The 15,283-nt window shown below is 32.2% G+C and overlaps 1 protein-coding gene across 1 annotated transcript in view; it reads right to left on the bottom strand.

Annotated features, from left to right (window-relative positions):
- Positions 1 to 7,023: 7,023 nt before the first annotated feature.
- The window catches only part of LOC124359011, a 46,487-nt gene continuing 38,227 nt past the window's right edge, over positions 7,024 to 15,283 (bottom strand). Inside the window, exons 18-19 of the mRNA XM_046811342.1 lie at positions 9,508 to 9,622; positions 7,024 to 7,743 (exon numbers count right to left, since the gene is read on the bottom strand). Of these exons, the coding sequence (XP_046667298.1) occupies positions 7,398 to 7,743; positions 9,508 to 9,622 (461 nt within the window). The 3' untranslated portion in view covers positions 7,024 to 7,397. The remainder of the gene's footprint in view (positions 7,744 to 9,507; positions 9,623 to 15,283) is intronic.

Below are 15,283 nucleotides of genomic sequence, written 5' to 3'. Positions count from 1 at the left end.
ACAATATGGGGGTGGTTGCTATTGTAGATCATCACGTGAAACTGCAGATATCATCATTCTTCATTGCCCAATCACTATGGAGGTCCTTAATCTCTAGATGCATCCTTAACAATTATCTTAACATTAATTCTCGTTCTGCTGATATACTTAAATGTCCTTGATTGGCAAAAAGATAAGCGGTGTTTTGGATAATTTTACAAAAATTCTTAGACTGATGAACCACGCTGACCAAAAGTGTGATATCTCTGCTAACCCACAAAAAAGACACTGATGTATTGACAATATGGATGAGTCCAAAAGCTTTTACAAGGATGCAAACAGATATGTAAAATGAATTTCTAAGTAATGTGACCAGATTGTAAGAAAGTGCCGATGGCCGAGTGGTCTAAGACGTTGGACTTGAGTCTGAGCTAGAGATAGCGCAGGTTCGAATCCTGTTTGTGACCTTTGCACTTTTTATCAGTGCCATCGACCTTGTACTGTATCGACTCTCCTCCTTATTCTGTTTGATAAGATTCTCGCACAGGCCAGTGGCCCATGAGGACGGGCAGAATAAGGCATAAAAGGAGATCGGCTTCTCCTTAAAAAAAAAAAAAAATAAATAAATAAATAAAAAAAATAAATAAATAAAAAAATAGTTCTCCTGTACCATTGATGGCAGAGTATTAAGCTCTATTTTTGCCCTTTAAGAGGTCATGAACTTCACAAGTGGTGGGTAGAATTGTCGTTAGAAGGTGGAAAAAGAGAACTTCACAGGTGTCCTCCTGAGAGGCCGTAACTGCCTGAAGTGATTTCCCTGACAGTTTCGGTCAAGATTACGTTCCGTTTATTGAGCAGCATCTAAAAGAGAAAAGAATTAACGTGGGAATAGGAAGGTGATAACTGGATATTCACTGCCGAGATGCTTGTCATGTGTTGAAAACTGCCATTCACATTTCATATTTCAAAGTTTGCACTAAGCAATCGATTGCAGCTTCATCAAATCTCATGACGATGCAAACCTGACGGTGGCTGTATCTTTTGCCGACGTCCATTGTGAACGATATCAGTGGTTTTTTACCCCATAACGGGGGTCTAAGAGCATAAAGTTGCATTTGACACTCCGATGGTAACTGCCTGCAAGGTGATGAGAGTTCTGCACGTCGTTAAAGTGCACCAAAGTTGAGAATATTACGCTTATTATGGGTGGTGTGGCTCTCTTTGTTAGTGATGAGATCAATATCATCTTGTCACAGTATATTGCCTATTGGAGAGCGGTTTTGTCGTTCAATAGGATAGAGTTCATGCTGAGATATATTAAGGATAAACCGGTACATGTTAATCTTATTCTGGTCATCCTCATGGGCCGGGCCTGGTGAGGATCTCATCAGAGAGAACAACTGGGAAAGTTAGTAGGATTCAAGGTCCGCATCACTTATAAAAAGTTCAAAGGTCACTGACAGGATCCAAACATACCCTATCTCTAACTTAGATCCAAATTCCGATGCCTTAGACCGCTCAGCAAGTAGCTCCAAAGCTGGAATCTCTAGATAATTGCTTGGCCTAGCATCTTAGCTACTTGTAGGAATAATTACTATGAAGCTTAAGGTCAGCTATAGAAACTTTCGCACGTGTAATGAAGGTTGAAGGGCATCCCGTTAATACAAATAATGTGACATCAATTAGGTAAAACTAAATGGCAGAAAAGTTTTTAACTTCTATCATCATTATCATTTATTATAACCCTCAAGAATCTGAAATTTTGCCTGATTTTCATAATAATCCCAATAATTTAGTTAATTTTTCTCAGGAACTCAGGTTTCACAGTTTCATGGAAATAATAATTGAAAACCTTATAATTGTACATTTACCGTTATCATAACTATAAAAACAGTTAATAGTAACAATTCGTATTCGTTTACGTCTTAAAAACATAGAGATAAGATGTATTCTTCAACACTACCATTTAAGTCAAACATTACTTTTAACATATGCAGCAACATAGCAGACCTAGGTTAATTCTAATAACCATATTTGGGTGACATACAGCTTTAAACGTCATAAACTCGCAACTCTAAATTTCTATCATATCCCAGCCTAGATTTCTAAAAATTATATTATCCTGATGTTTAAAAAAAGTTCTTACTTGTTTGTTTGTATTCTATTTCAAAGAGTTACATAGGCTATTATTTTAGCTTCGTAAAATACTATTTGCTTATTCTCTTAATTTTTAAAATGTTTAAAGTTACATGCATTTTCTCATGTTATAGACGTATATGATGATTTTATAAAGTTTGATTTTAGTTTAGAATAGTAAATAACATATTATTCATAATCTTATTTATGTAAAGAAATTACAAAAGCGCTTCAAAGAGTAAGGCTTATATCAAACTTGCTCTGTCAGGAATCTATGTCAACCACTTTGATAAAATAGTTGCAAATAATATTCAGGGTGAAAATTAGGTATTAGGAAGACTTTTATGCAATAAGATATATCATAACTGAATTTTGCATTGGGCCGCGGCCTGTAGGTAATAAGAAACTCTTTAATATTAACCTCCAAATCTATAAAATTATGTACAACTCAACATAGGCTGACATTAAAGATATTCTTTTTAATTCCGAATGGCCGTCCTCCAAAAGTTATATCCGATTACTATGTACACAGACAAATAGCGTAACATTACCAATAACGGTTGCAAAATTTTGTTATGACATCTCTTGTCGTTTAAAAGTTATACAGTTGTCCTAAGACTTAATTAACACCCTGTATAAACGACTTCAGTTTTGATCTTGTTTATCCAAGAAGGAGTTTTAAAATGAGAGCTCTTCTACTCTAGAGTGGGTTGGGCTTGGTGTATTGTTGTTTGGCTGATATCCAGAGTGTATAAAGCCACCTAAGGGAAGCCCAGCATACCACATCACAATACAATACAATACAATACAGATAAGAGCACCCGTTTCGCTACTCTTCTCTCAACAATGGCACATAAGGACCTCTGACCAGGATTAGAATAACCGAGTTGCAGTGGTTGTTTGCATTCAGCCTTCTTATCACTTAACATTTCAATATTGATGAGCTACAGCAACAAAATGATAAGTTTTTATACATACATTGAATATTTCACTCAGAATGGTTTTATAAAATTTAACTGTCCCATTATTTATACTTTATCAGGACTTACTAAACATTACTAAGATTATTGAAGGCCTAATGTTAGGAATACACCAACGAAAGATTTATGAATTATCACTGGACGTACAATTATATCAATGCTAAACTCTTTGCTTAAAGTTTGTTATTGACCCTTTATTTAATATTCGAAAGGATAACAGGATTTTGAACATTTGCCATCGTTACATGTTACAAAAGGTATAATACAACGTTTCGAGGGTTGGAATCGATCCAGCAGTATCCCACTTTAGCTTGTGCTAGTGTGATGTGTGATTGTGATTCACGTACTCGTGAATTGTGCTCGGGACTTGCATCCTGTGCAATGACAACGCCTGGACTGGACTCCTAGAATGTTTGAACCCGATTCTTTCCCTTCTTTTGTTCTTTTTGTTCCTTATTTTTGTATATATTAATACCATAACTGTATAAAACGCACACTGGAAAGTACGCACACAATAACAGCCCTCAATTGTTACAGCTGATTCATCGTTTCTGTTTATTTCTTAAATTGTGATTATATTACAGGAAATCAGGTTTTACAATCACATTGCTAGACATAAATTAAAGGTTATTCATAGTTTTAAATTTTAGCAAATATATTGTTTTTGTTATAACGCTTCTTTAATTCTGTAAAATATCTAAAACAAAATATCTTCATTTTGTATACGTACCATTATATTTATTGCAGTAAAAGGTAATCCACATGTGTCAAAGAATTCGATGCACAAAGTTTTTCAACATCAAAAATATGCTATCACCACTAAAAGGTCTCGTATATTAAATTTTAAATTATTTGATAATTCCGGGATTGTTTATCTGCATTATACAGGGTGTCCCAGAACTCTCTACCAATATTTTCAGTTATTATTCCTGATCTAAAAAACAATCCAAAACGAAACATTTTCTAAAACTCATTAATTACCCAAATAGCCGCAATTTCATATTTTATGCTTAATTATATTTAATTAAAGAATGGATTGTTGTATTGAGTTGAAATTAAGTATTTAGCTTTATAATTAGTGGCCTAATTATATAAAAAATCTCAATTATTTAGAAACTTTATTTTCGTAAGTAATATCATAATTTCAATAGTTATATTTCAAATTTATTAAGTAAAAGACTAGCCAGACTACTTTATATTATCAGGCCAGCAGGAAGCGTGAGAAAAAGAAACGCTTTAGTCCAAAATGATTAATAAATATCCAGTAAATTTCTACTCAAAACTGTAGAATTACAAAGTTAGTAGTTCTTGACAAGGCAAAGTTTGATGTAGTGTAACTAATATTTTAATGATAAAAATATAGTACTAAATATTGAGCTAGATTAATCTTGAAACTACATAAGCGTCAAGCAAACAGGAGTTTAATGCGCAATAAATATTGTTCCTGACTTGTATAGACCTAGGTATTTCGGTACAAAGTTAGCACTGTAATAATAATACTATTGGGTAGGTATTAACACGAAACAAAAGAAAACCGGCTGCTTTTTAATTTTATAGCTGGATAAGTAGTTTAAATGGCGTTCATAACGTCTCATACGAATACAATTTATCAAGAAAATGTACTTGCATTCACTTTGTTATAGTTATGACCCAACGTTTTATTTTAGTCTTGTAAGAAAGTAGCATATATAATTTTACTTATTTAGTAACATTTACTAAGCGGGAATTAATTGTTCAGGAAGTAACAACATAATTAATTGGCATTCTTCACTTTCCTTTATTAAAACAGGACTCTAACGATAACAGCAATAACATGAAGAGTAATGTTTGACAAAAAATCGATGTTTTTGGGATTCAGTACCATTCCGAAGTGGTTATTGAATCTGAGCCAAGTAAACAAAAAGTTAGGTTTACTTTTGGCCAAGTAAACAACAAGTAAGGATTACTTTTCAGCCAAGTAAACAACAAGTGAGGATTACTTTTGAGCCAAGTAAACAACAAGTGATGATTACTTTTGAGCCAAGTAAACAACAAGTGATGATTACTTTTGAGCCAAGTAAACAACAAGTGAGGATTACTTTTGAGCCAAGTAAACAACAAGTGATGATTACTTTTGAGCCAAGTAAACAACAAGTGAGGATTACTTTTGAGCCAAGTAAACAACAAGTTGTGATTACTTTTGAGCCAAGTAAACAACAAGTGAGGATTACTTTTGAGCCAAGTAAACAACAAGTGGTGATTACTTTTGAGTCAAGTAAACAACAAGAGGTGGTTACTTTTAAACCAAGTAAAAACAAGTGAGGATTACTTTTGAGCGAAGTAAACAAATTTTGAATAATGTTGAGCCAAGTATATAACAAGTGGTGTTTTTGAGCCAAGTAAACGAAAGCACTATTTGTATAAACTTTATTAAAATGGAATGTGCTCAGGGAGTTTTAGTTGTAATTGATGTGGAAATGTTACTGAGTAACAACACAGATTCAACAGTGAGTCTTGTCATGGTAATGAGAACAAGCTGGGACTTGTAGCTACCTGCAAACTTGGCTATCTCCAGGGCTCCGGGTCTCTGGCCGCAGGAAACAATGCCACTTCATCAAAGTTGTTTTAAACTAATCCACTGAAACTAATTTATATCATCCACTCAAGAGCTTTATTGGGTACATCCTTTAAAACTTAATAAACTTGACAATAATTAAATAAAAATTAACGACAGTTATGAACTTCTTTTGGAATTAATTATAAGTAATTTGATATTGAAAATAACACGTGGTTATAGAAATCGAAAAATATTAGCTACTTTCACTAACTCAGAAAGCCAAACAACTGGAATTATCTATTTAAAAAAGTGAGAGAATTATATTTATCCACACCAATAACTGATATGTCTTAAATAAATCCAGCGTTAAAAGTGAAAAAGCAAAAAAAATCATAAATTGAATAGCGCACTAGTCAAACGCTTAAATAAAAGTGCAGAATATTCGGAGTAAAAGTTAAACCATTTATGTTGATATTATGGCGTTATTTGTATCCATGTAGTAAAAGTTTCACCCAATAACTCAGGTTAAAAATAACTTTAAATATGCGACTTTACACGTTACTGCCAAGTTTTACATATACGATGAGATATCAAGAAAAATTATAAAGAGGAAAAAATAAGTTTAAAAGAATTCAGTTTATGAAGGTAAAAAATAGTTTTTTGTCAAGAAATTGTTTTGGTATTTTTCAATAGGTGGCAGATTAAAAATAGTATACTGTCTTGGATCTCTTTGTGGCTTAAACAGGCCAGCCTCATATATATATGTATATACATAAACATAACCTCATATATATATGAGGTTATGCAATTGTGCACCTGATGAGAGAATGAGAATACCTCCACCTAGATTCTACTACTTTTGCAGTCTGAGTGTCTTTGATGTCGAAACTATGCGGGAGGTTCGTTTTGAACGTTTTCATTCTTCGTCACAGACTATTTTTGGACCCCTTCAAACGAACATAACTCAAGATTTCATGAGTCTTGTCTGCAACAGCATCATATTTCAGATGCTGCAAGTAAGATGAAGGTAAACTGGAGCTAAACTCAACATTCACATCGAATCAGTCCTTCCCGCCTTAGCTGCTTTATGTGCAGAACCCTATATAGTTTTACAATTGAAGTTGATATAGTAAGTAAATGGACCCTATGATCAAAAGGTCCGGTTTACTTACGTTTTAAACATTTATAGTTTTGACAGTTTACACGATGTATTGCCTCAGATTTCATAATAACATTAGTATTGTAGTAAAATATAATCAAAATACTATTTCTTTGGATTCCACAAGTTATTATTTATGATTATTCTAATTAAAATAAATGTTATACCCCTTTTGACCTTATAACCTTGAATATTTGAAAAGGAATGACAAAAATATGAATATTTACAAAAAATGCAATCAAAAACATTAGATTTATTTACATTATGTGATTCATACTGATGAAGTACTTGTTTGATATCAGTATTTATTTTAATTATTCGAAAAATTAATGTAAATATCTTTTAAAACCATAATTTATTGAAAGAATCACAGTGAAGTAGCTCATCACGCAACTTTCATGATGCAATAAACACACATTCGACTTTTGCATTGTATTTAAACATTAATTTTAATTATCTCTGTTGCGGGATGAATTTCTCAGCGCTCTAAGATTATTTAAATACTCTGTATACACTCTTATTTCCAATATGGTCATGAAAAAAATGTAGATTAATAAAATAAACTATCAACGTTCAAAATACATATATAATGTTTCACCAATACTTCTTAAATATTTAAAAAGCTGAAAATCTTTACGAAAATGTTATTGCCCCCATAATTGTCATTTTTATAATCATAATCCTCGCATTTGTCTTCATCACTATCGTCATCATCGTCATCACTATCGTCGTCATCATCATCGTCGTCGTCATCATCGTCATCATGACCGCTATGATCTTCTTCACTTGATTCTTCACTATCCCCGTATCCATTTTTCTTCCACCAATCACACCCTCTCCACCAACTGTTTTCATGACGCATTGGAACTGCCTTTGGACAGCAACGAGGGAATGATTCACTGAGATCTTCGGGACTAAGAGTCCATCCATCGGGGACGGACACCTCATGACATCTGAAGCAAAATTGTAATTCTAGTAAATAATATAATTCAGTAAATAGGTATTTTATAAAACAAATGGATGATATGTGATCAAATGAGTAATTCTCTTTTAACATGTGTTACTAGCAACCTACCATGAAAATAATCTGAATGGAAATTGTTTACCAATTTTACTTTGTTTAGTAAGTATGATGTTGTTTTCCTTAATATTTTGGCAAAAGCATTACTTTCTGAACTGACTTTGATAAAGTATATAACCGTCAACATTCTTATGGGTTATGGGTATTATTTAAAAAACCCGTAATTTTTGGTAAATTCCATTCTTAAGTTTGTTTTAGCTCTCTTTGGAGAAAAGGAATTAAGCTTAACTGCCTCTCTAACTAACATATTACAAACGAACTTAAACTCTAGCATTGAAAAAAGCATTGCGACACTGATGAAGATTTGTGGGCATCTTCATACTAATTTAAAAACCAGACATGGTAAAAGATTAATTGATTTTTATAACAATTAGCTCTTTTTTTAACCATTTAGATTTATTTTTATTTAATTGTTGAGTGAAAAAACAGTAATATTATATTTTTATACACCTGCATTCTGATCTCTTCTTCAATTGAATAACTAACCTAATGAATAGTCTAGAAGCTAGCAAATCATATAAATTCATTATACCATGCGAAGTTATATTATACCATATAGTTATACCATATAGTGCGTCAAATCCATACACAATATTTTCAAAACATACACTTGATGAGACGAATACTAATTATTATAGTCTGAATTAAAGAATACACGTAATGCGTCTCTGCACGCGACAACCAACCAGTGACAACTGACGAGTGGCCTATAACCACTCCTAAACGAGATAACAGTGGCTGCGAGACTAATGGTAAACATCGGTTAGTTCAACGGTTTAAGACCATATTGTAAATCATCATTTATATGAACTTTCTGTCATATTTAATTGTTAAATGACAACAACAACATTGTCATAACAACAATCATTATCATTTTTGTCATTATTATTGTTGTTTGTTATTATTGTTTCATTGCAGTTGTTTTGTTGTTCTGTTGCTTGTTTGTAGTTGTTCTGTTGGTCTTTGTTTGATTGTTTTTGTTTTGTTGTTGTTATTGTATTGTTGTTTTTGTGGTTTATATTTTTGGCTTTATCAACAAAGTTTTTAAATGACTTTTGGTAGTGTAGTTGGTCTTCTAATTTAATATTTGAAGGCTTAAATAGTGTCATTTTAGAAAAATAAAGATCATGGCGTATTATGAAAGCTATTATCTTAATCACAATTCATTCATACGATGATCTTCGGATTTTTGAGATTTCTGTTAATACCTGACTGTAAATGATTCCAAAACAGGTACTGAAGATTATCCTAAATGAAATCAAATAAATGTATGTAAAACTAAAAAATTATGATAGCCCCACAAAGTTTATGCCACACTAGCTCGGAGTGCTTTTGTGAGATCTTTCTTAAAGCAATTACTAAGCATTTGATTGTTGTACCCTTTCTCTTAATTTTAAATTAGTTTACAATTCAAATTAATTATTACGAATTCACCTGATCAAGTATAGGGTGTGATCTAAAATTCATGAAGGTGTAACTAGTAAAACAAGAAACAGAATAAGACAGTTTATATTCAATGATGTTGTGTTCGTGATTCAAGGATAATGTAACATTGCACAATGTTAGTTCTATCACGCAATGTTTAAGTTAGGGTACACGAAATACATTATTATCGAAGGTGCTTCAATATACTTACTTGATTTCTACCCACTCGTTGTTCCCTTCGCACTCGTAATATCCACAATGACCGTCTACTTCAACTTGATCCCCCGCACAGTACTGCTTGCCTTCGTGGAAGCACATTGGAGAAACTGTAACAAAACAGGGTGCAGACTTGGTTAAGCTTTGAGACTGAGATTCTTACTGAAACTGTATCTAATACAAGGAGGCTTAATAGACTATTAATTACGTCTTCAAACATAATGGTTTGAACTTATTGGAAACTCTAATGATAGAGCATGCAGACTTTGTAAGGCTTTCAGACTTTGAGATTCTTACTGAAACTGTATATAATACAAGGAGGTATAGTAGAGTATTAGTTCCATAAAGATAATGCTTTGAAATTATGGGAAACTGTAATGAGAGAGCATGCAGACCTTGTAAGACTTTGCGATTCTTACTGAAACTGTATATAATACAAGGAGGTGTAGTAGAGTATTAGTTCCATAAAGATAATGCTTTGAAATTATGGGAAACTGTAATGAGAGAGCATGCAGACCTTGTAAGACTTTGCGATTCTTACTGAAACTGTATATAATACAAGGAGGTGTAGTAGAGTATTAGTTCCATAAAGATAATGCTTTGAAATTATGGGAAACTGTAATGAGAGAGCATGCAGACCTTGTAAGACTTTGCGATTCTTACTGAAACTGTATATAATACAAGGAGGTGTAGTAGAGTATTAGTTCCATAAAGATAATGCTTTGAACTTATGGTAAACTCTAATGAGAAATCATGCAGACCTTGTAAGACTTTGCGAATCTTACTGAAACTGTTTATAATACAAGGAGGTGTAGTAGAGTATTAGTTACATAAAGATAATGCTTTGAAATTAAGGGAAACTGTAATGAGAGAGCATGCAGACCTTGTAAGACTTTACGATTCTTACTGAAACTGTTTATAATACAAGGAGGTGTAGTAGAGTATTAGTTCCATAAAGATAATGCTTTGAACTTATGGTAAACTCTAATGAGAAATCATGCAGACCTTGTAAGACTTCGCGATTCTTACTGAAACTGTATATAATACAAGGAAGCTTAATAGAGTATAAGATCCATAAAGATAATGCTTTGAACTTATGGTAAACGCTAATGAGAAATCATGCAGACCTTGTAAGACTTTGCGAATCTTACTGAAACTGTATATAATACAAGGAAGCTTAATAGAGTATAAGATCCATAAAGATAATGCTTTGAACTTATGGTAAACTCTAATGAGAAATCATGCAGACCTTGTAAGACTTTGCGATTCTTACTGAAACTGTATATAATACAAGGAAGCTTAATAGAGTATAAGATCCGTAAAGATAATGCTTTGAACTTATGGTAAACTCTAATGAGAAATCATGCAGACCTTGTTAGACTTTGCGATTCTTACTGAAACTGTATTTAATACAAGGAAGCTTAATAGAGTATAAGATCCATAAAGATAATGCTTTGAACTTATGGTAAACGCTAATGAGAAATCATGCAGACCTTGTAAGACTTTGCGAATCTTACTGAAACTGTATATAATACAAGGAAGCTTAATAGAGTATAAGATCCATAAAGATAATGCTTTGAACTTATGGTAAACTCTAATGAGAAATCATGCAGACCTTGTAAGACTTTGCGATTCTTACTGAAACTGTATATAATACAAGGAAGCTTAATAGAGTATAAGATCCATAAAGATAATGCTTTGAACTTATGGTAAACTCTAATGAGAAATCATGCAGACCTTGTTAGACTTTGCGATTCTTACTGAAACTGTATTTAATACAAGGAAGCTTAATAGAGTATAAGATCCATAAAGATAATGCTTTGAACTTATGGTAAAATATAATGAGAAATCATGCAGACCTTGTAAGACTTTGCGATTCTTACTGAAACTGTATATAATACAAGGAGACTTAGTAGAGTATTAGGTCCATAAAAATAATGCTGGGTGCAAACTGAAAACTGGCAAGTACAGAATAAAAATTGTGTAAAGTAAGTATCATTGGTAGTTAAAAATAGTATACAAGCAATAAAGTGCATAGTTCTAAATACATAAATTAAATGTATACATTTTTCTTCGGCTATATACGGTTTTAGTTATCACACTAGAAAAAACCCTAGTCACGAACTCCTTGTTTTATGATATTTTATACCATTAAATAACACAGTTATGAGTCAGACGCTGAGCGGTAGTTTGTAATATTTTATTTCCAAATTTGTCAAAAAAGAAAGATACTCTTTCTCCTGAATTTAAAAATAAAACAGATTTGGTCAAAACGACAAGTTTTCTTAGCACGTACAACTGGTCAGTTATTTGTGAAGAAAGAAATACCAATGTATCGTTTTCATTGTTTGCTGATGTATTGAGACAGGCTGTGAACGACATATTCAATGTATAAAGTCAAAATCACCTCTAAATATAAGTTTGTTAAGGGCTTGGATGACTATTGATCTTTGCAAACGTCAGCGGTTTAGTAACTCACTGTATAAAAAATAAAAAAAAGATTGAACGACCCAAAATTTCAACGTTTTTTTCAAAATTATAGGAAATAGTTGAAAAAAGATATTTTCGAACAAAAAGTATTATTACCAGAATATTTTTGAAGAAAATAAATTTGATATCAGGAAGCAATGGGAAACAATTAATAAAATGCTTGGTTCGCTAAAGAAGAAACATCGCATTCCAGGTGTTTATTTTCTATCCAGGCCTGAAGAACTTATCTCAGATTGTCAAGCTGTCACCAATGAGTTTAATCTTTTTTTGTTAATGCAGTTGAAAACCTAATGAATGACTCTGACAGTTTTGATGGCTTTGATTATCATATGTACACCCAATGTTTTCGTGCTAAATATTCGGATAATTCATTTTTTTGCTATCCTAATAGTTTTGAAGAAGTTCTAGTTGTTATTAACAGTTTAAAGTCTAGCAAGTCTCCTGGTATTGATGGTATTTCAGCGCATGTAATGAAAAAATGGGTCATTTCTTGTCTCCTGTGTTGGCATTTCTAATTAACCTTAGTTTCGTAACTGGTATCTTTCCTATCTATTTAAAAACTGCACTAGTTGCCCCACTTCACAAAGAACGTTCCAATAAAGATCTCAATAACTATCGACCGATTTTACTTTTATCTGTTGTCTCTAAAATAATGGAAAATATTATGAAAGTCAGGTTGGTTCAGTTTTTAGATTCTAATACATTTTTTTGTGCAAATAAATTTGGGTTTATGGGCAGAAAATCTACTGAAGATGCTCTCTTAAAGTTCTGATCAGACGTTTATGAAGGAATTAACAGTGGTAAATTTGTCAGTGGAATATTTATTGATATAACTAAGGCATTTCATGCCGTGGATCACAAAATTTTACTAGACTATATTTGGGTAGCAGCTGGAGTTAGAGGTATCCCTTATGAATGGTTTAAGAGCTATCTAACAAACCGATCTCAATGTGTAAAATTTCTGGACTCCGTCAGTTCAACTCTCCCGATTAAATTTGGAGTGCCACAAGGGTCTGTTTTGGGCCCAATACTATTTTTGGTCTATATTAATAGCTTGTGTAATGGAAATTTAAGGGTTCCTTAACTTGTTTTGCAGATGACACTGCCCTTTTCTATTCCTCTATAAATAACCAAATACTGTATAGCGTAATGCAAGAAGACCTTGACAAATTGAAAATGTGGTTTGCTAGAAATAGGATGGTCTTGAGCGTAAAGACCAAGTTTATGAATTTTTCTCCAAGAAATAGAAAAGCCATACAACGGGATATCTTTTTAAATGCAAGCAATGCTTAATTCTCGAGAGAAATCCATGTAAGAATTGTGTTAAAATTGAGAGGGTGGAACAAATAAAGTATCTGGTGGTTATTCTGGGTAAAAGGTGTAGTTGGTGGTAACACATTTTGAATGAGAAAAACTATTTAAACACTTCGTTGAGGAAGTTTTATTTTTTTCGGTATTTATGTCCAATATCTATCTTGAAAACTACTTACTATTCTATAATTAACTCTAAATTGCAATATGGTATTTCATGTTGGGGAGGGGCCTATTATTCTGTTATTCGACCTATTATTATAAATCAAAACAAGATCATTAGGGTTATTGTCAGAGCTAATCGGAGTGATTCTTCTTTTCCTCTTTATATTCAGCTTGGAATACTTCCGCTTAGATATTTGTACATTTATAGGGTACTCAGGATATTTTTCTCAAGAGGCGGCCACACACTGGGAAATGTAAATGTTCACTCGATTAGGCTACAAATTTTAAACCGAGTAACTATCCCTTTTCCTAAATTAGAATTTCACAAGCGTTTTTATACATTCATAGCTCCGAAGCTTACCTTTCGCTATGTCCTCGCCGAAAACATTGGGTACGTTCATACGAAGTTTGAAATGCTGGCTTTTTTCAATTATTGATGTAGAGCGACTCATAAATTAGATATTTTGTCAAAGACTTTTTTTATTGTATGAGTGTGTAATGGTTACATCTTTATCTATTGTGGCTAAGTATCTTTGTAGTGTGTTTGTATGTATGTATATATGTTTGAGTAATGTATGTGTTTGTAAATTTATGTTTATATGTGTGTATTTGTATGTATGTATGTGTATATATGTATGTGTATGTGTGTGTGTGTGTGTGTGTGTGTGTGTGTGTGTGTGTGTGTGTGTGTGTGTGTGTGTGTGTGTGTGTGTGTGTGTGTGTGTGTGTGTAGGTATGTGAATTTATTTAGTAATTTCATTATTTTTATTTGTTTTCGTAAAGTAATGTATTTCATTTCATTATGAAATAAAACTTAATTATGTGCTTGTTTTAAATATTGGTATGGTTTATTCATTACTCTAATAATGTATATTTTACTCGGAAAGAGGAGCTGCCAGGCCCATCTGCCTTAAATTAATTAGTGATGGCAACCTCGACTCAGCTAATAGCTCAGAGGTGCGCCTATCCATTGTACTTTTATCTACTTTTTTATGGAATTTTTGTGTGAACAAATGATTGTAATGTACTTTGGAAATAAAGATTCTTGATTCTTGATAATATAAATTACATGTGGTCATCCACATCTCGTTATAATTGAATATGGAATTTACACAAGTTGTCAAATTCTTAAATTTAATGTATTACAACACATTTGTTTATATTGAACAGCTTGTGTGCATCAGAAGCGTTTCATATTATCACAATTTATATTATATAACCAGACTTGTATTTTGTAAAATGATAAAAATCAGGTAGTAAGCAAAATTGAAGACATATAAAGATTTTACTACTTTTTTAATATTAAAAAATAATTTAATCACACGAGTGACCTCAACGGTTGTTGAGTTACAAAAAACAGGCAGTTGTTTATTTTAACTCATTGTTGTAAGAAATCAAAGGCACAAATAACTCGTAAAGAAAAGAAGTTCAGATTCACTCAATACGGAAAACATACTTTAAATAGTGTATTACTGAAGTAAAAGAGTCTTGTCAAAACAGATATTTTATTTTTACAAGACAATTTTTATCCTTTTACTAAATACGTGTGTAATTGAAATGAGATTCATTCTATAGTTTTCTAAAACGTACTAAAATTCCTTGCTTACATAGGATTTAATACTTTTACAATTTAAACGAATTTATCATAACATTTTATTTTGATGTGGTATGAGAATTCCATTGATTCATTATTAAACACCTTATTTACAACGAATCGTGGAGAATTTTACAAAATATATTTTTACCCGAAAACATTATATGTTTGAGAAATGAAACCAAATTTAATCGCAATTTTAGATACGTTC

This window comes from Homalodisca vitripennis, chromosome 4 (assembly GCF_021130785.1).
Source record: "Homalodisca vitripennis isolate AUS2020 chromosome 4, UT_GWSS_2.1, whole genome shotgun sequence".
Classification (NCBI taxonomy): Eukaryota; Metazoa; Arthropoda; class Insecta; order Hemiptera; family Cicadellidae; genus Homalodisca; species Homalodisca vitripennis.
Note: the sequence above shows the minus strand (reverse complement) of the source record. Positions and strands in the feature narration are given on the sequence as shown.